Here is a 24,613-nt window from a genome sequence, read left to right on the forward strand (position 1 = left end):
TTGGAGGCAGCTAGTGGGCAGTCACCAAAATGAGCTTCTCTGACATTACAGGAGTCTCCATATTCCCATAGTTAGACATCAAAACAAATACTATGACAGAGAACTTTGTTACTCGCATAACACTGGTTCTCAGAGAAGTATGCCGAAGATGTCTCAACAGACTATACTAAGCTAGAAGAAGTGCAACTGTTTTGAATAGCGTGTGAAACTACATCAGCCACTTACAGTGGGGCAAAAAAGTATTTAGTCACCCACTAATTGTGCAAGTTCTCCCACTTAAGAAGATGAGAGAGGCCAGTAATTTCCATCATAGGTACACGTCAACTATTACAGACAGAATGGGGGGAAAGAATCCATGAAATCCCATTGTAGGATTTTTATTTAATTAATTGGTAAATTTCTCGGTAAAATAAGTATTTGGTCACTGACAAACAAGCAAGATTTCTGGCTTTCACAGACTCTTTAAGAGGCTCCTCTGTCCTCCAGTTGTTTCTTGTATTAATGGCACCTGTTTGAACTCGTTATCAGTATAAAAGAAACCTGTCCACACCCTCAAACAGTCACACTTCTAACTTCAGATCAAAGAGCTGTCAAAGGACACCAGAAACAAAATTGTAGACCTGCACCAGGCTGGGAAGACTGAATCTGCGATAGGTAAGCAGCTTGGTGTGAAGAAATTAACTGTGGGAGCAATTATTAGAAAATGAAGACATACAAGACCACTGATAATCTCCCTTGATCTGGGGCTCCACGCAAGATCTCACCCTATGGGGTCAAAATGATCACAAGAACGGTGAGCAAAAATCCCAGAACCACACGAGGGGACCTTGTGAATGACACGCAGAGAGGTGGGACCAATGTAACAAAGGCTATCATCAGTAACGCACTAAGCCACCAGGGACTCAAGATTCAAGATTCACTTTGTTGTCTCAGAAGTGAGAAATTTGTTTTGGGCCAACACCCATGCTGCCGCCACACCACACATACAATACAAAAATACATCCAGTACAAAAATATATCTCTTACCAAACAGTACCCCGTGGCACAACCATGTCATACAAGGTGCCTAAGTGTGCAAAAGTGTCACAGTCCCTGTCAGTGTCTGTGTTTTGTGTGTGTGTGTGTCTTTGTGAATGGGCGTGTGTTTTTGGGCGGTGGCTTGGCTCCGGCTTCCAGCAGGCGCACCTGGTTCCAGTTCCCTCATCGTCCTCACCTGCCTGCCATCAGCTCGTCACTGGAAGCCTATAAGTGTTTGGTCTGCCCTGCCTGCAATGCCAGATCGATGTTTTTTTATCCCTGTGACTTTTTGCCTCTCGTGACTTTTTGACTTCATTCTCTGCCTCCCCTCAGCGACTGCACCACCAACTGCCTTGCCTGCCCGCCCGCCCGCCTGCTCGTGTTCACCCCTGGTCTACACTGCCACCTCCTATCTTCAGCTTTAGTTCAAATAAACCCCCTTGAACTTTCATTGTGTTTGTCTGCTTTTGGGTCTGCCAGTTTTTGCAAATCGTGACAAAAAGTGCATGATAAAATAGGTAAATATCACCTAATTTAATAAATAAATGCTAAGAAGGGGGAAAAAATGAAAAGTCTGAACTCTGGTCTTATTTGAACTTGTTTACCAGCTTAATTGATGCAGGGACAAGTTAATTTTTATATCTGTTCAGTCTGCAGTGAGGAACTCTAAACCTTCTGCCAGATGGAAGGAGGTCATACTCGCCATGCAGGATGTGTGATGGGTCACAGATGATCTTATTTGCTTGTTGCAGAGTGGCCTGTTCATAAATACTCTGACTGGAGAAGTTCTCTTTTACACAGATAATTTTTCCAGCAGCATTAATCAATCAAGACAGTTTATTCTTTAGCTGCACAGAGAGTTTACCGAACCAAGCTGTCATACTATATCTGATCAGACTTTCAACAACTGCCCTATAAAAAAATAAACAAACTTTTGATCGACACCATGAATTCTCAGACAACGTAAGAAATGTAACCGTTGCTGAATTCTGCAGCAGAGGCTGTCAACATGTGTGCTCCAGGTGAGTGAGTTGTCGATAAAGACACCGAGATATTTGTATGACTGCACCTGGGCAATGGCTTGGTTGTGGATGACCACGGGCCTATGGTCACCCACACCTTGAGGATCGAACACCATTTCCTGAGTTTTTTTAACATTCAGAATGAGGTGGTTGTCGTCACACCACGCAACAAACCTCTGGATTTCTAAGAAGTAGTCAGATATATCTTGATTCTTTTTCAGCAGTGATAAAATTGCAGTGTCGTCAGAGAACTTAATGATGTGATTCTTTGTATAAAAGCTTCTACACGCATCTGTGTACAGAGTGAACAGAACTGGAGAGCTCACGCATCTCTGTGGAGTGCCTGTGCTCAGAGATTTAGTTTCAGATAAGGTTCCATTAACACTAACACACTGTCTGCGTTCTGTTAAGAATGAAAAGTACGATTTGGTAATAAAAGAATGAACATTAAAATCATTTAATGTACGAATTAAAAGGTGTGGCTGCAACATATTAAAAGCTGAACTAAAATCAACCGATAAAAGATGTGCAAATGAGCTAGAATCCTCTAAGTGTTTATTAATAAGATGCGTCACAACTAAAATAGCATCCTCAGTGCTTCTGTTACACTTGTAGGCAAACTGAAAAGGATCTAAAAAACAACTAACTCCTGTCTTCAAAAAATCGATAATTATTTTCTCAAAGTACTTCATAACCAATGAAGTCAGTGCAACTGGACAGTAGTCATTATTCTCTTTACAACTAGCTTTTTTAGGCACAGGAATGATAATAGAACTCTTCCAAGTAGAGGGAACAGAATGGGTGTCTATTGATTTCTGGAAGATGGGACACCAGGCTTCTGCCAGTTTTTCACTACAGGACTTCAGGAGGCGCCCAGAGATGCCATCTGGCCCAGAAGCCTTTCTGGGGCAGATGTGTGAAAAGAGTCTCTCCACAGCATGCTGGTCAATAGTAATTTCTCCGGGGGCTGAATCAGGTATCCCGTCCAAAGCTGTTTTCATTTCATGTGAAAAGTCTCTGTAGTCAATTCGGCAAAAGAAGTTGTTCAGCTCATTTGCCTTTTCCTCCTCGTTTAACACATTTATGCATCTCTTCGCTGGAGTCATGTTTGCCATGGCTTCCATAGAGTCCCATAGTTTTTTAGTGTTCATTCCTGTGCAGTGACTGAGTGCAGGGAGAACCCTCTCCTTCTTCCCTTAGTTCGTCCTTAGTTTTTGATTAAGTTCTTTCTGCATATTTTTCATGCTTAGCAGGTCCCCATTCTTAAATGCTGCTTTCCTCTGTACTATGCAATTTTTAATGTCCTTGGAGATATACGATTTATTATTTGGGTACATAGTTATGGATGTCTGAGATTTTTACAGAACTTAATATAATCAGTGATAGTGTCTGTGGCCTCCTCTAGTTCCAGACTATGAAATAGTTCCCAGTTAGTGCAAGAGAAGCAGCCTTTCAGAGTTTCTATGCTCTCATTGTTCCATATTAGACAGTTTTAACTTGTGGTTTGTTGCTTTTAAACAGGGACTTGTAAGTAGGGATTAGATGGACAGCATTGTGATCAGAGGACCCTAAAGGGGATTTAACCTTAGCAGTATATGCGTTTTTGATATTGCCATAGCATTTATCCTACGTGTTTTTTCCTCTGGTCTTACAGTTGACATATTGGCTGAACCCAGGTAAAGTAGCTTCAAGTTTACAAAGATTTAAATCACCCAAAATAAAACATGGTGCTTCAGGAGTGCGTTTCAGTTGTCTGTGAACACACTCTGCTTTGATGTTCGCTGCCTTAGGAGCACTTCCACCAGGTGGGACATAGGCAGTACACAGTAAAATGTTTCCAAATTCACGTGGCAGATAAAAGGGTCTCAGGCTTAAACATAGCAGCTCAATGTCGGGATTACAGGCCGACTCCCTTGTGGTGAACTGTGAGCACCACAGGTTGTTGATGTAGACACAGGTGCCTCCGCCTTTGCTCTTGCCGGGGTTGTGGTTCCTATCAGAGCGCACAAGTGAGAAGCCATCCAGGGAGACCAGCGAGTCAGGCACGTCATCCTGCAGCCATGTCTCAGTGAACACCAACAGGCATGATTCTCGGTACTCGTGGAGGAACCTGGCGTTGACTCTAAGCTCCTCCACCTTGCTCTTAAGGGAGCAGACGTTGCAGAGAAGCATGGAGGGCAGTGGTGGTCTGTTAGCTCTTCTCCATAGCCTCTGTCATACCCCGCCACGCTTCCTCCTCTTCCGCGTCCGTCTCCTGTAACCTCTCTCCGGCTGCCGAGGCAGCAGTTCAGCCGGTAGCTGGGGGGGCGGTGTGTAGGTGGTGCGGAGAAGCAGGAGCTGGTCCCAGGTGTAAGTCAGCAGCGCTGTTGGCATAATGCCAGCACCCTCTGACGCGGGGCAGCATGATAAAAGCCGGATGACAAAAGCCACAAGCAGTCCTTTATATAAAAACAGCATTGTTTTGCACAGTCAGACACCGAGTTGATAAGAAGTGGTTAAAAGTCCCCACAAGTAACACACGCCACGCACACAATAAAAACTACTTAAAACACAATTAAAACGCTAAAGTAGCAGCACGAGGTGACCGAAGCCAGACGAAAACACGCCAGCACCAGAGGAACAAGCTCAGGGCTCCCGCTGATTCAGATCCTGCAGTGCCAGATGTGTCCCCCTGCTTCAGCCAGTACATGTCTAGGCCCGTTTGAAGTTTGCTAGAGAGCATTTGTATGATCCAGAAGAGGATTGGGAGACCAAAATATGTAGAACTTTTTGGTAAAAATTCAACTTGTTGTGTTTGGAGGAGAAAGAATGCTGAATTGCATCCAAAGAACACCATACCTACTGTGAAGCATGGGGGTGGAAACATCATGCTTTGGGGCTGTTTTTCTGCAAAGTGACCAGAACGACTGATCAGAGTAAAGGAAAGAATGAGTGGGGCCATTTATCGTGAGATTTTGAGTGAAAACCTCCTTCCATCAGCAAGGGCACTGAAGATGAATTGTGGCTGGGTCTTCTAGCATGACAATGATCCCAAACACAACGCTGGGCCAACGAAGGAATGGCTTCGTAAGAGGCATTTCAAGGTCCTGGAGTACCCTAGCCAGTTTCCAGATCTCAACCCCATAGAAAATCTTTGGAGGAGTTGAAAGTCCATGTTTCCCAGCAACAGCCCCAAAACATCACTGCTCTAGAGGAGATCTATATAAAGGAATGGGCCAAAATACCAGCAACAGTGTGTGAAGACTGCCAACAAAAGGTATATAACAAATTATTGAGATGAACTTCTGTTAGGGACTAAACACATCTTTTCCACCATAATTTGCAGATAAATTCTTTAAAAATCAGACAATGTGATTTTTTGGATTTTTTTTTTCTCTCACATTGTTTCTTGTAGTTGAGGTATACCTGTAATGAAAATTACAGGCCTCTCATCTTTTTAAGTGGGAGAACTTGCACAATTGGTGGCTGACTAAACTTTTTTGCCCCACTGTATAAAGGCATAGGGGTCCTGACCTGGACATCAAGACTTCCAGCCCTTCAGGGTGTGCAGAATAAAACAAGCGCTTCTATGAATCCCAATCCAGTTTCTCCTTTCAAACCAGTGTTACAAACAGTTTGACGATAACATAAGTGGAAATTCACACCTCAAAACTTCACGTTCTCACCCTATGCAATTCTCCCTGTATGCCATTGTCCAGGATCTTTGCTGTGAGCTGGGCCTCATTCAGCTGTGGTCGCAGAAACGGAGGCTGCACACACACACTCTGCACACACTTCTTCCTGCCAAGATACCTGTGGAAAACAAAGAAGCTGTCATCAAGTAACAAGAATTCAGTGGCCTAACTTGTGTAGTGAGAGTGGGAGAAGAGAGTATTGATAAAAAAATAAGCAGTGGTGGTTGCTGAAAAGCATTCTGTGTGGAGCTGTGCCATGATTTAACTATGGTTTGACTCAAACTTCTGGATTATAGTGTTCTGCGAAATGGTAATGATTTAGTTCCAATAATAAACAGTGTTTTTGTTGTTTTTTAACACAAAAAACAAATATCTAACAGCATACTGCACACACTCAAGCTTTCCATTTGAAACACGACTTGAAAACATTGAATGGCTTGTTTATTTTTAGTGGTAAATTGGAAAGGCTGATACATCAGTGCCACTTGTGGTGGGGGTGCATAGCTGTGTTGTTGAGCCCATGTAATGGTTATCGTACTGTTAGCAGTAAATAGGAAAGTCAAGAGGCACACCATCATAAACAGAGTGGAAAAGTGTATTATATTAAAACATATATTCATTTATGTTATCTGCTGCGTCTGGAGTCCATCATTGCCTTTAGCATTCGATTTCCCCACTACACCACCTATCTATGTGAAGACTTCAGACAATATAAGAATTTACCTTCAGGTATGATTTTTGAGTACATTGATTGGGCAAATTTACACTGCTCTGCAAGCATCTTGCCTCAGCATCAGGCCTAGATTGGATGCTCATCTCTGCAGTGCACCTGAATAAAACGGTGGAATTCCACATTTCCCCCAATATATTGATTCATATTTTGCACAACACACAGTCAAGTCCATTTTATTTGTATAGTGCCAAATCACAAAAAAAATTATCTCATGAAACTTTACAAGTAGAGTAGGTCTAGCACCACACTCCTTCAATTAATTTACACCCATCATGGCCCAGACCCATCGTTGCGAAGTTCGAACACTTCAAGCAGAAGGAGCTGGTGAAGAGCCGGGGCAGGGAGCTGTGAGGAATGGACTTCAGCGTGAACGATCAATTCCCTAAGGAGATGCTGGAGTGCCACACACGCCTGTTCCCTGTCAGGAAGAGGTTCATCGACGGTGGATCCCGCGCTGTCATCGCGGTGGATAAACTGTATGTTAACGGACAGTTGTTCCGTGATCCGGAGATCACCCCTTGGATCCACTAAAGCGCATATCCTCTCTCCACCCGGAACTCACCGGATTCAGCCGAGGATGGTATTAGCATGATTAAGGTTATGGATGAAGGTAACGCCAATTTCTCTCATTCATTGTTTTTTTTTTCTTCTTTCTCTTTCAATACAGTGTTAAACCTAAAAACATAAAAACGCACGTGGTAGACTGCTACATGCCGAGTTCACTCACGAGTGTGTATTTATGTGTGTATTTTTGTCACCCCTTTGTCTTTCCTGTCGTTTTGTGTTACATGTTATTTTTAAATGTGATGATTATATGGTTTGTAGTGCAGGTATATAATATTGTTACATTTGCCACACACATGCACCCTCATCCTCTTTGGCACCACCACACACACGCGCGTGCACAAAGACACAGGTACACGTTCTTTTGCTCACTCACCTACTTATTACAATTTACACTCAGTAGATTAGTTTAGATACTAACAAACTACGGTTTGTCACTTGGAATGTACGTGGAATTGGCTCAGGTGAAAAACGGTTAAAAATTTTAACAAACCTACAAAATTTACAAGCAGACATTGTCCTATTACAGGAAACCCATTTACCTAAAACAGGTAATCATAAGTTAAGCCCACAGATCCCGCACACATACACAGCTAGTTATAACATCAAACAAAGAGGCAAAGCCATTCTGATTCACAAAAACATCAGGTTCACTTGTAAAAACACCGTCGTAGACCCGGAAGGTAGGTTCGTAATAGTCAACATATCCACACACAACACAGAGGTATGCATGGCCAGTATATATGGTCCAAATGTTGATGACCCCTCCTTCTTCCACAGCTTCTTCACTGCACTTTCAGCCCACTCAGACACAGCACTCAACCTGGTATTCAACCCACAAATGGACAGAATCAGTAGAGCAGCTAGTCAGCGCAATTGCCAATCATCCAACATAATAAAGCAGTACATGAGTGATTTCGGTCTTTGCGATGCTTGGCGCTCACGCCACCTCACACTTGAGGAATACACCTACTACTCGCCAGTGCACCACTCCTACTCTCATTTGGACCACCTTTAATTAGTAACTCAATTGTGAAAGATGTCTTTGACATCAAGATCACCCTACTGCCATTAGCAACCACACACCAGTCACTCACAAAAAAAAACTAGAACGCCGCTTTCTAAACAATGGAGATTTAATACATCATTGCTCAAGGACCCCAATTTTATTAAATTCTTTATGGAGGAATGGACAATATTCTATGAGATAAATGACCAGCCTGATGTCTCAGCTTGTGTGCTATGGCAGGCGGCAAAAGCAGTCATGTGGGGCAAAATAATATGTTACTCTTCATATAAGAAAAAACAGGAGAAAGCTCTCAAAACAGAATTAAATGAAAAAAATAAAGCCTTGGAGACAACTTAGCCGCCTCCCAAGAGGAACACCTACTGAGAGAATTAAGGGAATTAAAACTAAAACTAAATGATTTACTCAACATCAAAACACAATTTCAGCTGCAGAGACTACGCTTGGAGAACTTTGAACACAACAATAAATCCAGCAGATTTTTAGCGAACCAACTAAAACAGAACAAAGAAAGAGCAACAATATCCTCCATTAAGGACTCCAATGAGGAAACAACCTGTGACCCAGAAGAAATCAATTACATTTTTAGGGAATTCTACAAAAATCTTTACTCACCTGAGATTAACCCATCCAAATCTAGCATTGAAACCTTTCTGAGCACAATTGACTTGCCAAAATTAAATCAAGACCGAATAATGGCTCTGGAGTCACCTATTCAATCGAGGAACTTCAAGAAGCCCTTAAAAATATGCCAAATAAGAAAGCCCCAGGACCGGAATGGCCTTCCTGCAGAATTCTACAAAGAGTTCTGGCCTGAGCTTGCACCAATGTTCCACAAAATGTTCACTGAAATACAGGAAACCTCGACCCTTCCACCCGACATGAACCGTGTGATTATTAGCCTTCTCCTTAAACCGGACAAAGACCCAGCACTTCCATCAAGCTATCGTCCAATATCACTTAAAAATGCAGATCTTAAAGTCATCTGCAAGGCGCTAGCTAAAAGGTTCGATAAAGTAACACCTCACATAATACATCCTGACCAGACCGGGTTTATTAAAGGAAGGCACTCTACCAACAACACATGTAGACTTATCAACCTGATAGACTACTGTAACAGTCAGAGCAAGGATGCCATAATTGTCTCCCTAGATGCAGAAAAAGCATTCGACAAGGTAAACTGGAATTTTCTCCTCACCACATTACAAAAGTTTGGGTTTGGAGATAACTTTGTAAACTGGATCAAAGCATTTTACTGCACTCCCAGTGCTTGTGTCAGAACAAATGATCAAACTTATCCAAGCTTCTCTCTCCAAAGACGAACCAGACAGGGTTGTCCACTTTCCCCTTCCCTTTTTGCTATATTCATAGAGCCACTCGCAGCTGCAGTCCGGCAAAACAAAAACATCAAGGGAATTGATACAACAAATGTGAACCATAAGATAAGCCTTTATGCTGATGATGTATTACTTTTCCTACGGAATGCACAATCATCTCTCCCTGAAAGAAGAGGAAGAGGCCAACCCAGGACACGCTGGAGGGACTATATCTTCCGGCTGGCCTGGGAACACCTCATGATTCCCCCGGAAGAGCTGGTGGAAGTGGCTGGGGAGAGGACAGTCTGGGCTTCCTTGCTGAGGCTGCTGCCATTATTACTCACGATCATCTTTGGAGTCTTGTTGCAATCCTAACACAAACATGTTAAGAACGTATGAATGATAGAACATCAGTTGAACCCGGAACTTTGTGACTTCCAAAAAAAAGAATGTATCTGGCCATCCCTTATATTCCCTGTTGGTGGGAGGAGGGAACAGTGCTTCACTGTTGCATTGGCCCTCCCTAGCAAAGAAAAAAAAACAAAAAAACATTCTGCACATAGATAAAATCACTCCCTTTTTTGATTTTATGAACTGAAGTCATATATTTGACATAGCATGATCAAGCATGTCAATATAATAAAATAGTTGACATCATAACCATTAAAGGAAATCATTAATAAAAAAAAAAATACCGGTCATTACTGTAACTTAAATTATTCTCAAAGCACAGTCTAGATATAAGCTTTATAAGTTATGGTATGAGGCCGATAAAGTTCAGGTAAACTTCACTTTAGGTCATGCTGAATTGCCATTATCACCAAAGAATAAAAATCCCACCAGGTGTCTTCATTAAAAACGAAATGCAGTTTGACGCTCTAGCTTGCAAAAATCTTAATTTAGTTCAGTTCTCATCATGTCTGTTTGGACTTATCTCTTCATTTCAACACTGAGAGCTCTGCTTGAAGTCAGTGAGCCTCTCTAGTGCATGTTAAGTTGTGTTGGCACGTTTCCATGGTATCAGTTTGTTTAGCCTCTCCACCATTAACCCTTGATGTCAACATCAGTTTAATTTCACGTTTATTCGTGTCCCAGGCTGCCTCATTTGTCAGAAAATACACAAACTACCAGGGTCAAAATATGTCAATTGAATCCTTTTTTTCTGAATAACAGCTTGCAGTCATTTGTTGTAGTTTTCAACCAGTCTCAAACATGTCTTCTGAGGGATCCCAGCCCATTCCTCTTGGGCGAATTTCTGAAGCTCATCCAGATTTGATGGTCTTGTGGCATGTACCCTGATCTTCAGTTCCCCCCACAGATTTTAAAAGGGATTGAAGTCAGGTCTTTGTACAGGCCAGTCAATAATTTTTTCTTTGGTCTTCTGGAGGTAGGTCTTTACCAGGAGCAACATATGTTTTGGGTTGTTGTTGTGTTGGAAGACACAGTGATGATCCAGATCTTTTGCTGCTGACTGCCTGAGGTTCTTTCAAAATATTCACATATCCTTCTTTCTTCATGATTCCTTCCGCCTTGATGAGATGCCCAGTTCCAGACACACTGAAGCATCCCCACAGCATAATACTGCCATAAGTGTGTTTCACTATGGGAATGATGTTCCTTGAGTTATATGCACACTTAGCATACTTCAGTCTGGCTTGAAGGTGTCTCATCCGTAGAAGGGGAGTTTTTCTTGGTCTGCAACCTCGCAGTCCATTCCTGTCCAGAGTTCTAGTGATTGTCTTCTTTGAGACTACAATTTCAAACTTGTCTAAGTCCCCCACAAGTGTTTCAGCAGTTGTTCTGGGGTCTTTAAACACATTTCTCAGCAGTTTTCTTTCCAGAGTCTTTGGAATATTTCCCTTCCTTCCTCTGCCAGGCTGGAGCATAACAAAGTTAAAGCACATCATTGCAGGCACCCCAGTGGAACACCGGTGAAGTGCATACAATATAGACCAAGGACTTTCAGAGAACTGGGATCGATTCCGGCCTGGGTCCTATTCTGCATATCACCCATCCCCCCCTTTCCTGTCATTTCTTCACTATACTTTCTAATAAAGCATTAAAAATGCAACAACAACAAAAAAATTCTAAAAAAAAACCCAACAACAGCAAAGGGTAGTAATAAAATAATAAAAGGGTCAGTTCTTAAGGGGCTAATATTGACCTTCTTAATATTTGTTTTTTTTTCCATAAAATAATCCTGTTTCTGTGTGCAAATAAATATAATTTGTGCTTCCATAAGAAAACTAGTGTGTTTAGAAATGTTATGTTGAAAATTCCTTGCTCTGTTTAATAGCACTTGGGAAATACTTTTAAAAATAAAATTTTCATAATGGGGTTATAATTTTGTCCTTGTGTAGTTGTGAACATGTGAATACAAGGGTAACACTTGAATGTCATGATCCACTTGTATCACTCATCCCCATGGCTATTGCCATGATACCCACTGAGGAACCACCAATCAGCCAGCTTAAAATCATTCATTCAGCATTCATGAACTGCTTTACATTCACCATTTCTGGTTAAATAAGAAAATGTTGAACTTGGGATATGGGGCGTATTTTATGTGTGCACATTTCCAGGTAGATTGTGATTTATTAAAGATAAACAGGCTTTGGAAGTGCATGTGGACTGTTTTTATAAATCAAAGAGTTTTTTGTGAAAATGCAGTTTCAGTGTTTCATCCATATGCCATCTATAGTCTGCTTTACTGGGGACTGTTTCATAAATGAGGTATCAGGACAGGAAGCACAACAAAACTTTTCCAACATCTGAAAAGACAATCTTGCCATCCCTACAACCAGAGTGTATAAAAATGTGAGTGATCATCTTCAAATTGGCAGCATTATCAAATTATATATCATGACAGCTATCAATATCCCTCAATGTGGAAAAATGCAGTATATCAATATCAGATATTTAGCCATGTATATTTTAGCTACATATACATATATTAAGCCCTGCCTCTCTGACTTACATATTAAAATTGTACTAATTAGCAGTCAACCCAGCCCATTCTTGAAACTGAGTCTAATGCTAATTCATACCCACTGCAGTGAATTCATTTCTCCCAATAATTTCATAGGGAGTTTGAGTGGTGCTGCAGCAGAGAAAAAGATGAACCAGACTCAAAATACACTTGGCCCAGTGGCCAGTCAAATTTTTTTTTGGTATATAATTAACTTCATCTACTCTGGTGCAGGTAAGATGACCACGTTGATATTTTTTGGGCAAGTTAATTGTCATACAATTGTATTGTTGCAAGTGTATTTAATTACAAACTCATCGGACCTGTGTTAATAAGGAAAATAGTGTTTAAAAATAAGTAAAATGAATACTACACTTATTACTTTACATTAATGAAAAGAAAAAATCAAGTATGTCACATCACATTTTGAGTAAAAATTACTTTTAAGTAATCAAAATATAACAAGGAAGAGAACTTTCCATTTTTTGAGTTAATATAAACTTATTTTTTTCTCTTGAATTTATTTTATTTCACATTATACCTCTCATTATCATTACAATACGACAATTAAAATTACGGGTAAGACTAGAACACTGCCACCTTTCCTCAGCACCCATCCATGAAGATCAACCAACAGAATCATGAGATATTAACCAACAATTTTGTTGAATTAGGAGGAATAAGACAAACATGCACCTGGGTGCCTGTGAACTGCAGAGGACATGAGAGACATTCTTCCAGCAGCCGTTGGTAAAAGGGTTCACACCTCCTCTGAACTTGCCTGTTACCTAAAGAACAGAATAAGAAAAAATAGACCTCAAGAACAGATACATATCTTAAGGAAAACAAGTATGTAAAATTCACTAGATGACAAGAAAGAGGGACACAGGATTTAGCAATTTCTCCTTAAGATGTCCTCTAAACATGGCTCTTTTTAACCTGTAACACAATTGTCATGCCTGTTGTTTTAATAGAGGATTTTATGAAGCTCTGCCAGTGATGCATAAATATTGAAATAGAGTGTGAAACAGAGTGTAGTTTCCCACCTGCTCATTAGTGGTCCTGCCCCTGGCCACAAGTACTATGTGGAAACCAGTGAGGCCAGCAACAGGAATGAAGAACAGACCTGCCACACACATTACAGTCAGCCTGAGCACACAGGAGGTCAAGGAATATATTGAGACATTAGATGCAACAAAAAGGTGGGTGTGAAACTCCTCAGACCATAATAGGGTGTAGTTAATATGTATTGTTAATAGGCCATGTTTCAGGCCCGATTTCTTAAACAGAATCATAAAAATATTTAACCAAGAATAGCTTTATTAGGAATTTTTCAAATACAATTGAGAGTACATGTGAGAGGAGACAGCAAGAGATGTAGTCTGAGGAGTCTGAAGCTCAAAACCCCATAAGAAAAAATGCATTTATTATTGGGAGCTTTCAATGTGCAATGTCTTTATTCCTCCGTCCAGTTTTTCTGATCCAGTACCTGTCCTCGTCACTTATCAGATGTGCCTGTCATGTTCTTACATTTCTTCAGACAGACAGACAAACAGATTACTTTATTAATCCCTTTTGGATGTTCCGCCAGGGAAATTGCAACACAGTACTTCACACAGTAAGTCAAACAACACGTTACCTCACCTGTGTTTTTCCACATCACTGGCTTCAAATACAAAATGTGTCAAAACTTTAGTTATAAATATCAATATTAGAAATACAGTTTCCTCATTTTCCTGCTTTAATTTTGATCCAAATTTCTTTCTTCTCAACATCTTATTTATAAATTTCTTACACATGGAATTTTTGTAAGATTTTGAGAGAACTCAAATGAATAATGAAAAGATTGAGAATGATTACATACCAGAGAATTGAAAAAAATTCCAAACTTACAAAATGCCTACAAGTTTATATGAATATATTTTTTGAGGGTTAGATCAGAAAAGCTGGATAGGAGTTATTGAAAATAATGCTTTGGGAAGGTGTCTGAATGTAGCCTCAATCAATATTTCCATAGGTATGGATTGAGGTGTAGTTCCTTTTTAGCTGCATCTCTTAGAATGGGGGTCCATACCTTATTTAGAATCAGCATAGGGGTAAAAGAAAACATGAAAAGGGATAAAGCCAAAAACAAGTAAACAAACAAACAAACAAAACAGAAAGCGCTTTCAAGGATACGTGACGATGGCATGCAGGTGGTCAATGTTATGACGATGGTAGAGGATAAAGAGGAGGCCAAAGCCAAACACAGCCAGTATGTGGGCCGTCAGTGACAGGAGGAAAAGGAAGAAGTAGCGGTAGTTCCTCCTGCCGATGCAGTTGTTCACCCATGGACAGTGGTGGTCAAAGTCCTACATTGTGAAGATTAGAAGATACTGATAAAAGAGAACAAGAACAGTAAAAACTATACATCTTCACCATTCAAAATAGGTACCTCCATCATTCCTTCATGATTCAAAGTAATACACATAAATGTTACTCACTATGTAAGCTGACTTGATGATAAGGATAACTGGATGTTCTGACACTGGAGTTCACCTTCAATGGACTATTGTAATATTAGTGATACTTAACAGTAAATTAACTTTTTTATAGCACCTTTGTACTTCAGCTGTATTCAAAGCACTTTATAATGTCTTCCATTCACCCATTCACACATTAATGGTGAAGACTGCAATGTAAGATGCCAGTCTACTAATCAGGAGCAATTAGCGGCTCTGTATCTTGCTCAAAGACACTTCAACATAGTCAGCAGGAGAAGTGAAAATCAAACCACAGCCTCCTCAGTAACTAGACAGTACCTGTCTAGACACGCTGCCTGTTGATCAATTCATTACGTGTTACCTATCGTCGGCTTCTTAAAATAATCGCTTAAGTCATTTTTTCAAGTTTTTCAGAAAACAAAAAACTGGAGGTTGAGGTGTTGTTTAAGGTGACAATAGTGTCACCTTCTTAAAATACACACATCTGAATCTTGGTCCAGCAGTTGTCTCTCAGCCCTGGCATTTTCCAGAGATTATTTCTGATACAGTAAAAGAGAGTTCCATGAAAACAACCTGGTCAAGTGTGAATGACTGAATGATTCTCTGTAGCCAGGGAGCCGAAGTCTGAAAAGTGGGTTGAACCTGACATGGTCTGTCATATTTTTTAATTGTGTTTTTTCTGTTAACTTTGACCCTATGAACCAATAATTGGAGGGTCTGCTCCTGGAAATGTTAAAAAAAAAAAATTGTGGGCATTTTAGTGTATGCACCCTTTCGTTTTTGTAAGAAAAATGTAAAAAAAATTTTTTTTTCCCTCAAATTCTATATGGGTTGGGTAGGGTGTCAATGCATGCATTTCAGATACAGAGAACACATGTGCTGACAACATCCACTGAAAAAATAACCTTTAAAACACATTTGTACATGATTTGGGCTCAATTTGTTGCCAAAAAGTCAGGCTTTTTTTTCTCACTTTTTTTCATTATTTTCAACTTTACTTCATTGTCAGTCAACTATACCCCCCAAGGTATGACATGTCAATATGCCATTCTTTTCACCAAACAATATACTCATTCCACAGAAAAAAATTATAAAAATCCAGCCTAAAACAATGGATCCATGGTGATTTCACTGCGAGCTGGCGATCAACAGGCTCGGAATTTTAAGCTACTCACAAAATTCCGAAACACATGCTGGCTATTTAACATCATGGCACACACACACACCTGCATGTGCTGATGCAACTGACCAACTGAAAAAGCTGTTATGTTTGATGGCTGAGTTTGATGAAGCATGTATCTCACCTACCGCAAAACTATGGCTAATGTATATGGATATGGTGATGATTCTCAGATGGTTCATCCATGCTGAGCATGCAGGTCTGTGGGAGGAACACTTGGCTGAAGTGGAAAAGATGTTACCTTTCCTTGTAGCTGCTGGCCACTACAAGTATGTATCCTGCCTGCTGGCTATTTAACATGGTTGTTTATGTCCACATTATAGCATCTTTTTAATTTCAACATAACCCTATTCTCCCAATGGAAATATCTCACACAAGGCATATGATACAGCAAAATGGCTTTCATTTTTTTTGTCAAATGACAACCATAACAACTTTCACAACTAAACAAAATAATTAAACATTTATTAATGAACAAGATGCAGGTCCCTGTGAAGTGGGACAATCAGGGGGTTGGTTGCACACTGCAGCTATTGCTCTATGGACAAACCTTCATCCTCACCACCTGAGGAGACAGCAAGAATGGAAGGGTGGGTTATACAGCAGTCTGAGAAAACACACACACACCTACACACACACTTACTGACATGTCCCTGTCTTCAAGTGCAAGTTCAATCCTGGAACATTTGTTGGGGTCCCCAGTGCAGAGACATGCAATTTACACACTTTACATTGGCCCTTGCACAGGAGCAGCCTCGGCCACGCATGTTTTTTTTTTTACAGCGGCAGTATTTATTGTGCTTTACTTCAGAGGGTTTGGCATCCTTCAGCATCATGGTTGCCACCAATTTGCCATTCACAAGATGCCTTCCAAAATCAGTGGGAGCTGGGTACGTTGGCTGAACCATGTGTGCCCGCTTACCAACTGATGGAGAGCTCGTCGCAGATGTAAAAGACAGGCATCTTCTGTTGGTGGAAGGCAATGCATGTCACCTTTGATGTTCACAAAGAGATGCGCTCGCAGCGCATCCAGAGTAGCACCAAAGTCATAGAGTGACACCATGTATCGCTGCGCTGCGGTTATAATCTCTTCCTGAACATTCAGGCTTTCCTCAGGGTCACGTACCTGCACGGTGGAAGAACGTCTGTCAAGTGTTTAATAGCTGTTATGTAGGCCCTCCTTTTTCCTCTTCTGTACAGATAACTCACTGTGTCACATCCAGTAAGTATGTGGGTGCTGAGGAGAACGGATGTAAGATCTGAAGCTGCAACATCATACTTCCTCGCCAAAGCTTCTGTGATGGCATGAATAGGTAGGAAGATATCCATCGTCTTCACCCACAGCTCCTGCAGCCCATCCATGTGTGTGATGGCATACATGTACATCATGATCACGTCTGTGTCAGTTGCAACCACTACACCCAGTTTGTAGTGGAGAATTTGTACTGAAGTGTGCAATGTGAGCAAACATCCTGGTATCTGCCTCCTCATGTTTCTCACAGGACAGTTCTGGTAGATCAACCTGACAGTCTGCTGACAAGAGGAGAGTGCAACTAGGATCACAATAGATTCCACTAAGAAAAAGTGTGCATCCTGCTGGAAGTGACTTGTTCTGAGCTGCGCATGCTTCCCCAATGTAGTTTAACAGATTAGCTTTATTCAGTGGGTTGTGAATAATCGATATCGATCACCAACAAAGTGGATGCAGTCACACTTGTCTGGGAGGATTCTGAGGAGCTGCCTCAAGTACTTTCCTTGCAGTTCATGGAAGGTGCTGCTCCCAAGATGTTGGTAACGCTGAATGAACGCCATGGTACCTACAACTCATACAAAAGGCTTGTCTGATGGTGGTAGTTTATCCACTTTCACCCATGAGCTGCCAAGGGCTGTCTTGATTGCAGCCAGGTAGACGGCCTAGTTTCCTTTACGCATTGTTTAACCTTGGTCAAGGGATGGATTTGGCTCAAATAGGGAGGCTGGGCAAATTGTCCATTCATGGCCAAACACTTTCACTTTCCTGTCTTCCTGTAAGTCCGAAACAAAGTATAGGTTCCGCACAACTGCACTCTCCTCCTCGTAGACTTTTCTGGCTTTGAATGCCATGGAGATTGACTTCTTTGGCTTTGCTGCGAAGGTTGAAAGTTTGATTTGGGCTACTTTCTCACTGTCTGTTCTTCTTGCTGCAGCCAGTGCCTCAAGTCCCTTTTCACGAGCATAGATCAAGTCAGTAGATGTGGCTTTGTGGCCTGTTGAAATATTGATCAACTCCTCTTCTTCACCTGTGAAGGGACTGATCATCTGGTTGTTGATGACATCTGTTATTTTCCTTACACCTTACACCTCCTTTACACCCTGGCTGTTCGTGTTATTGTGGTGTTTAGTGTCATCTGTATCCAGGTGAGCCATAGCCTTTGTCTGCTCTGATATAGCTGTCAGAACTGGAAGCGCTTTCAGGTATTTCTCCATAGCCACTGGTTGCTGACTGATGCCAGTGAAAAGTTTCGTCTTGGCATCACGGTTGTAGGTTTTTTCAAGGGCCATGTATGTCCAGACGCCATTGAACCGTTCCTGTTTTACGTACAGTGAACTTCCCATCCTTGAATTCTCGAAAGATGTTCAGAGCAAGCGTAGGCAAGCTTCTCATCACTTGTAAATAGTGGGGCAGGCAGGATACATTCTTGTAGTGGCCAGCAGCTACAAGGTAAGGTAACATCTTTTCCACTTCAGCCAAGTGTTCCTCCCACAGACCTGCATGCTCAGCATGGATGAACCATCTGAGAATCATCACCATATCCATATACATTAGCCATAGTTTTGCGGTAGGTGAGATACATGCTTCATCAAACTCAGCCATCAAACATAACAGCTTTTTCAGTTGGTCAGTTGCATCAGCACATGCAGGTGTGTGTGTGTGCCATGATGTTAAATAGCCAGCATGTGTTTCGGAATTTTGTGAGTAGCTTAAAATTCCGAGCCTGTTGATCGCCAGCTCGCAGTGAAATCACCATGGATCCATTGTTTTAGGCTGGATTTTTATAATTTTTTTCTGTGGAATGAGTATATTGTTTGGTGAAAAGAATGGCATATTGACATGTCATACCTTGGGGGGTATAGTTGACTGACAATGAAGTAAAGTTGAAAATAATGAAAAAAAGTGAGAAAAAAAAGCCTGACTTTTTGGCAACAAATTGAGCCCAAATCATGTACAAATGTGTTTTAAAGGTTATTTTTTCAGTGGATGTTGTCAGCACATGTGTTCTCTGTATCTGAAATGCATGCATTGACACCCTACCCAACCCATATAGAATTTGAGGGAAAAAAAAATTTTTTTTACATTTTTCTTACAAAAACGAAAGGGTGCATACACTAAAATGCCCACAATTTTTTTTTTTTAACATTTCCAGGAGCAGACCCTCCAATTATTGGTTCATAGGGTCAAAGTTAACAGAAAAAACACAAATAAAAAGTATGACAGGCCGTGTCGGGTTCAACCCATTTTAATGGTCTTTGGAGAGTCTGGCTCCCCGACTACTGGGCCCCTCTTTGGAACGCAAGTGTTCTTTACTTGCAACTTACAGTAAGCCTGTTACATCGTTTCCTGACTGTGCCTGTAGTACTGTTGTTGTGTTGTGTTAGACTCTCAATCCTCCGTCGTGTTCTATTAATTTAATCACTTTCCGAACCACCGTATACTACATTTTGGTATATTACACGCAATTCTTTAACAGGACTTTTCTCTGTAATTCCTCGTTCAACTTGTCATATTTGCCGCAGATCCGCTAGATTACCTTAGCATACTAGCTATGGCCACACACTCTCTTTCTGCCTCTCCCCCCACCTACCCCTATCTCTCCTGCTCAATGTGCCAGATATTTATTTACTCCTCTGCCTTCTTTAGTAATAATGGTATATGTAATAAGTGGAGTTTGTAGTCCTGGAGGTGAGACTCAGTGAGTTAGTCCCAGCTGTGTGATGAGCACAGAATACAGTATCCATAGAAGCACCTCCCAGACTTGGTGCATATTTGGACAGTTTCTCCCGCATCAACCTGTCAGACTTAAATTCTGCAATTACTTCCTCTAAGTCAGCCACTTGTCTGCTGGATCCTGTCCCAACAAGACTACTTACTGTAAGGATGCCTTCCCCTTAGTCAACACTTCTATATTGAACCAAATCAATCTTTCCATAGTCACAGGTTACGTGCCACAGGCCTTTAAGCTGGCTGTCATTAACCCTTTACTGAAAAAAACCTTCTCTTGACACAGGTGTATTAACCAACTATAGGGCTATATCCAACCTCCCCTACATCTCCAAGATCCTTGAGAGGGATGTGAGTGAAGCTGGCCCCCCACCCCATGCCAAATTTCGGGAAAATAGTCTGTTTTGTTTGTGCTATGAGGTCATCCAGAGTTCACCGAGCTCCCCATTTGCTCCAAAGGGACCCAGAGCGGTGCCATTCGTTTGTGCTGGTTTGTGCCGTAAAAATTTCCATTTGTGCTGATACGGTTTTAGAGATATTACACACTTTATTTTCTGGTGATGACGTCTCCCAGCCCCCCACTTACTCCAAACAGACCGAGACTGGTGCCGTTTGTTTATGCTTCGTTTGTGCCGTGAAAATTTTCAATTGTGCTGATACGGTTTTGGAGATATTACACATTTTATTTTCTGGTGATGACGTCACCCAGCCCCCCCCCCCCCCACACACACACCTGCTTCCAAACGGACCAGAAATGGTGCCGTTCGTTTGTGCTGATTCGTTTTTAGAGATATTACACACTTTATTTTCTGGTGATGATGCTGTTCGATAGAGCACCCCGGGCATGTTAGCCGTTTACTGTAGCCCGATGTCCATATAAGGTCAATGACACATGCAGGAGCATCCTCTCGCCCTCAAATGTGATATTTTCCCTCAGCAGGAATGTTTTTAAGCTCAAAAAGCAACACAACCACAACTTTATTGCGTTCAGCCAAGTTTTTCTGAGCATAACTAATGAAATGCACTTATCTCGGAACTCACAATTGCCGGGTACAATCGAACGCAGCATTATTGCAACGATCACACAGTCGTAATGGCTTGCTCATTGTCAATGCTCATCATTTAATACATATTCCTTGATTACCTGCTCCAACAGTCCTGTCAACCAAAAACATGTCTTGAATGTTTTGAAAAAAAGAATACGTTACAGAGCCAGTGTTTGTTCTTTATTTGAAAGAATGATCATGCAATGCACCTGCCACTAAGGTCCACTCATGCTTACTTAATCATGGGGAATTAAAAAAAAAAAACTCCACATGCACATGGGGAGCACAGATTTCATCACCCCTCAGCAAATTCAAACTTCTGGCCAACGTAAGTAAAATTTGTAAAAACTGAGTTAACCCCTTAATAGGCCTACCATATGGAATGAAAAACTTTGCCTTCTACAACATAAATAGTCTGTGAACAATGTCTACAGTGCAAAATGACTGAAATGCGATGACTGCCTACATGTGTCTAATGTGAAAATGTTAGCTAGCTGGCTAGCAGAGATAAGAATTTTCAAAGAGGCTTGACCCTGGATGCTCTAGGACATTATGTGGCCTACTGCAGGAGGGCTCCATGTGTCTGGGAGATGTACGATGACCTGGGAAGTAAGGTGAAAGCAGCATCAGAGAACACAAAGATCCGCCCACATGCTGTGTTCTACACAAAGCAGTGATTGCATAATTGTTGCAATGTTCTGCTTTGTCCACATTCCATGTTTCATTTTACACATAAAGTCATGTGTTCAATCTGCAAGACTGACTGAAAAACATTAAATCCTGGATGTCCTCTAACTTCTTGCTACTGAATACAGACATAACTGAGGTCATTGTGTTTGGACGTAAACACTTCAGGGACAGGGACACGCTCTCTAATCAGCTCCCACATATAACATGTGACTAGGACTGCCTTCTTCTATCTGCGCAGTATCACTAAGATGAGGAATATCCTTTCCCAGAGTGATGCTGAAAAACTGGTGCATGCATTTATCACTTCTAGACTGGACGACTGCAACTCTCTCTTGTCAGGATGTCCGAAAAACTCTTTAAAGAGTCTCCAGCTGGTCCAGAACGTTGCAGCGAGGATTTTGACAGGGGTTAGGAAGAGAGAACACATCTCTCCCACTTTAGCTTCTCTCCACTGGCTTCCTGTAGGATCTAGAATCGACTTCAAAATCCTTCTGCTGACTTATAAGGCTCTAAATGATAAAGCTCCATCCTATCTGAAAGAGCTCATTAGTCCCTACTGTCCTACCAGAGCACTCCGCTCCCAGAATGCAGGTCTTTTAGTGACTCCCAGTATCTCTAAAAACAGACTGGGAGGAGCCTTCAGTTACCGGGCTCCTTCACTGTGGAACCAGCTCTCTCCATGGGTCAGAGAGGCAGACACTCTAACTACATTTAAGTTTAGGCTTAAGACTTTCCTTTATGACACAGCTTTCAGTTAGGGCTGGCTCAGGTAGCTCTGAACCATTTTATAGCTATGCTGCTATAGGCTTAGTTTGCTGGGGGACACATCAGGTTACATGGAGCCCTCTCCTCTTCTCTCCCCTCCTCACATTTTTGAACGGTCATTATTATCTGTTTCACTTTGTAGTTTGGCCTTGGTGTTTCGCAGTCTCTCTGTTTCCACAGATCCACCGGAGCTCCATCTCTCTGCACCAACCGCAGCCTGCATCGCCCCCCCCCCCCTTTTCCCCTGCTGTTAAACCAGCCTCGACCCCCCCCCCCCCCCCAAACCACACTGCCATCCAGTCCTCCCATTAAGCTGGCCCGCTCTCCCTGCCTCCCTTGCCTACCAGAAGCTTCCTTCTCCAACTGCTTTAACATTTCCACGTTTCCCACATTTTGTATTGTAAACTGTTTTCTTGTCTGTAGCAACATCTACTGCACGTGTGTCCATCCTGGGTGAGGGATCCCTCCTCTGTTGCTCACCCTGAGGTTTCTCAGATTTTTCCCTGTTAAAAGGGTTTTCTATGGAGTTTTTCCTCAGTCGATGTGAGGGTCAAAGGGCAGAGGATGTTGTTATGATGCCATGTAAAGCCCTTTGCGACAAACTGTTTGTGAAAACGGGCTATACAAATAAAATTGCCTTGCCTTGCCTTGTCTGGGTGTTAGGTTGAAAGGTGCCGTCTAGTGGCAAGTATGCTTGCAAGTGAGTCTAATACTGTTGCAAGTGAATGGACTGATGATTGTTGGTTCAAGACAAGGGGATGGGGATATTCATATCTGATACTCCTTTGCACATATCACTGCACAATACTTCCTTAACTGACATTACAGTATTATTTGAATTAATCAGACTGAAGAAGACTTTTCACCATGTGCTCATCTTTCTGGGTGGAGGATGCCATCCGAAAGTTTTACTGGTGCTGGTGAGGGAGCTGTTTTCAGTGATGGGAGGAGAGACCTTTTGTCTCCTGTTGGTAGTGGGTTAAAGCAACCCAGTTTCATGTCAAAAGAGTGAAAAGGCTACGTTTGTCCACAGGGCAAAACGTATCAGTTCTACGATAAAAGCTTAAAAATTGTGAAATGTGTACATTTTTTTCCCCTATTCTTTTCTATTGGAACGCTGGTAGGTCATGTGACTCTTTCATGCGGGCCTCTCAAAACAAAAACATGGCAGCCACTCCTGTCATTTTCGGAGGAAAGTGCCTTATTCCAAGATAGTTTTGATTTAGGGCGTGGCAAAGTCCAATAAAGTCTATCAATTAAGCATCATAACTTGGGTCAAAGTTGCTCCAAATGAGATGAGATTTATGGGATGAGTTCACACCTCTGCCAGAAACCAATATTTAACATTTTGAAGTCCCACCTCCTTCCTGAAGCTACTTCCTGTTTGGGAGGGGGTTATAGAATTATTCCACCAGATTATGATTTTAGAAATTTTAGAGGCCTCACAGTTCAAGTTTCAGGTCTGTATCCACTGTAGAGGCCAAATGAGAGCAAAAGAGCAACAGGGTCAAAGGGTCAATAGGCCTCATGTCTCAGTCAGGCCTCAAAGGGTTAAGTGAGCCTTTTGGAGCTTTTTTCATTTAACTTGCCAAATAGTTTGGATTTCTTTAATTATATCCTTGATTAACCCAGACATCAGTGTGGTTTGTTCCACTCAATAATAAATCTGTAAATATAGCGTGAAATGATGGAACTAAAAGGCCACCTCTGAGTGCATGAGTTAGCCTACGTGACGGATGTGACGTCAGCAGACCACCCCCATTAGTTTGAATCATTGTTTATATTCTTAATGCTGATTGGTAGATCTATAATGGTTACAAATGTACTTTGTAGGTAGAATAAACATCCAGAAATTAAATTGATTTGTTGATTATCTTATTAATCAAAAGATAAAGTAATAAAAATATGTTTGGTTTTTTTCCTCGGAGCGAGCGATAACTTCCGGATTTTCTCACAGAACGGAGGGCCGACTTCCACGGAAGTGGATATACTGTATGGAATTCCTGGCGCACTTTCATATTATTTTTATTGAACAGCTATAATCAACAATCACACAACAACAACAAACAAGCGTAGCTATTTTATATTTTGATGGTAATTCCTGGGCCAATATGTTTTATATTATTTTTATTAGTCAACAATCACACAT

General features: G+C 41.5%; 1 protein-coding gene across 4 annotated transcripts in view; it reads right to left on the reverse strand.

Annotated features, from left to right (window-relative positions):
- The window catches only part of LOC147256977 (palmitoyltransferase ZDHHC5-A-like), a 64,734-nt gene that overhangs the window by 24,936 nt on the left and 15,185 nt on the right, over nucleotides 1-24,613 (reverse strand). For all 4 annotated transcript variants that reach the window (XM_086210708.1, XM_086210709.1, XM_086210710.1 and 1 more), the window contains 4 exons: nucleotides 14,500-14,672; nucleotides 13,368-13,470; nucleotides 13,018-13,109; nucleotides 5,705-5,831 (listed from right to left, as the gene is read on the reverse strand). In XM_086210708.1, coding sequence (XP_086066834.1) covers nucleotides 5,705-5,831; nucleotides 13,018-13,109; nucleotides 13,368-13,470; nucleotides 14,500-14,672 — 495 coding nt within the window. The remainder of the gene's footprint in view (nucleotides 1-5,704; nucleotides 5,832-13,017; nucleotides 13,110-13,367; nucleotides 13,471-14,499; nucleotides 14,673-24,613) is intronic.

The sequence above is a fragment of the Aulostomus chinensis genome, chromosome 8 (assembly GCF_037954235.1).
Source record: "Aulostomus chinensis isolate RoL2024-O1b breed Wild chromosome 8, RoL_Achi_v1.0, whole genome shotgun sequence".
Classification (NCBI taxonomy): Eukaryota; Metazoa; Chordata; class Actinopteri; order Syngnathiformes; family Aulostomidae; genus Aulostomus; species Aulostomus chinensis.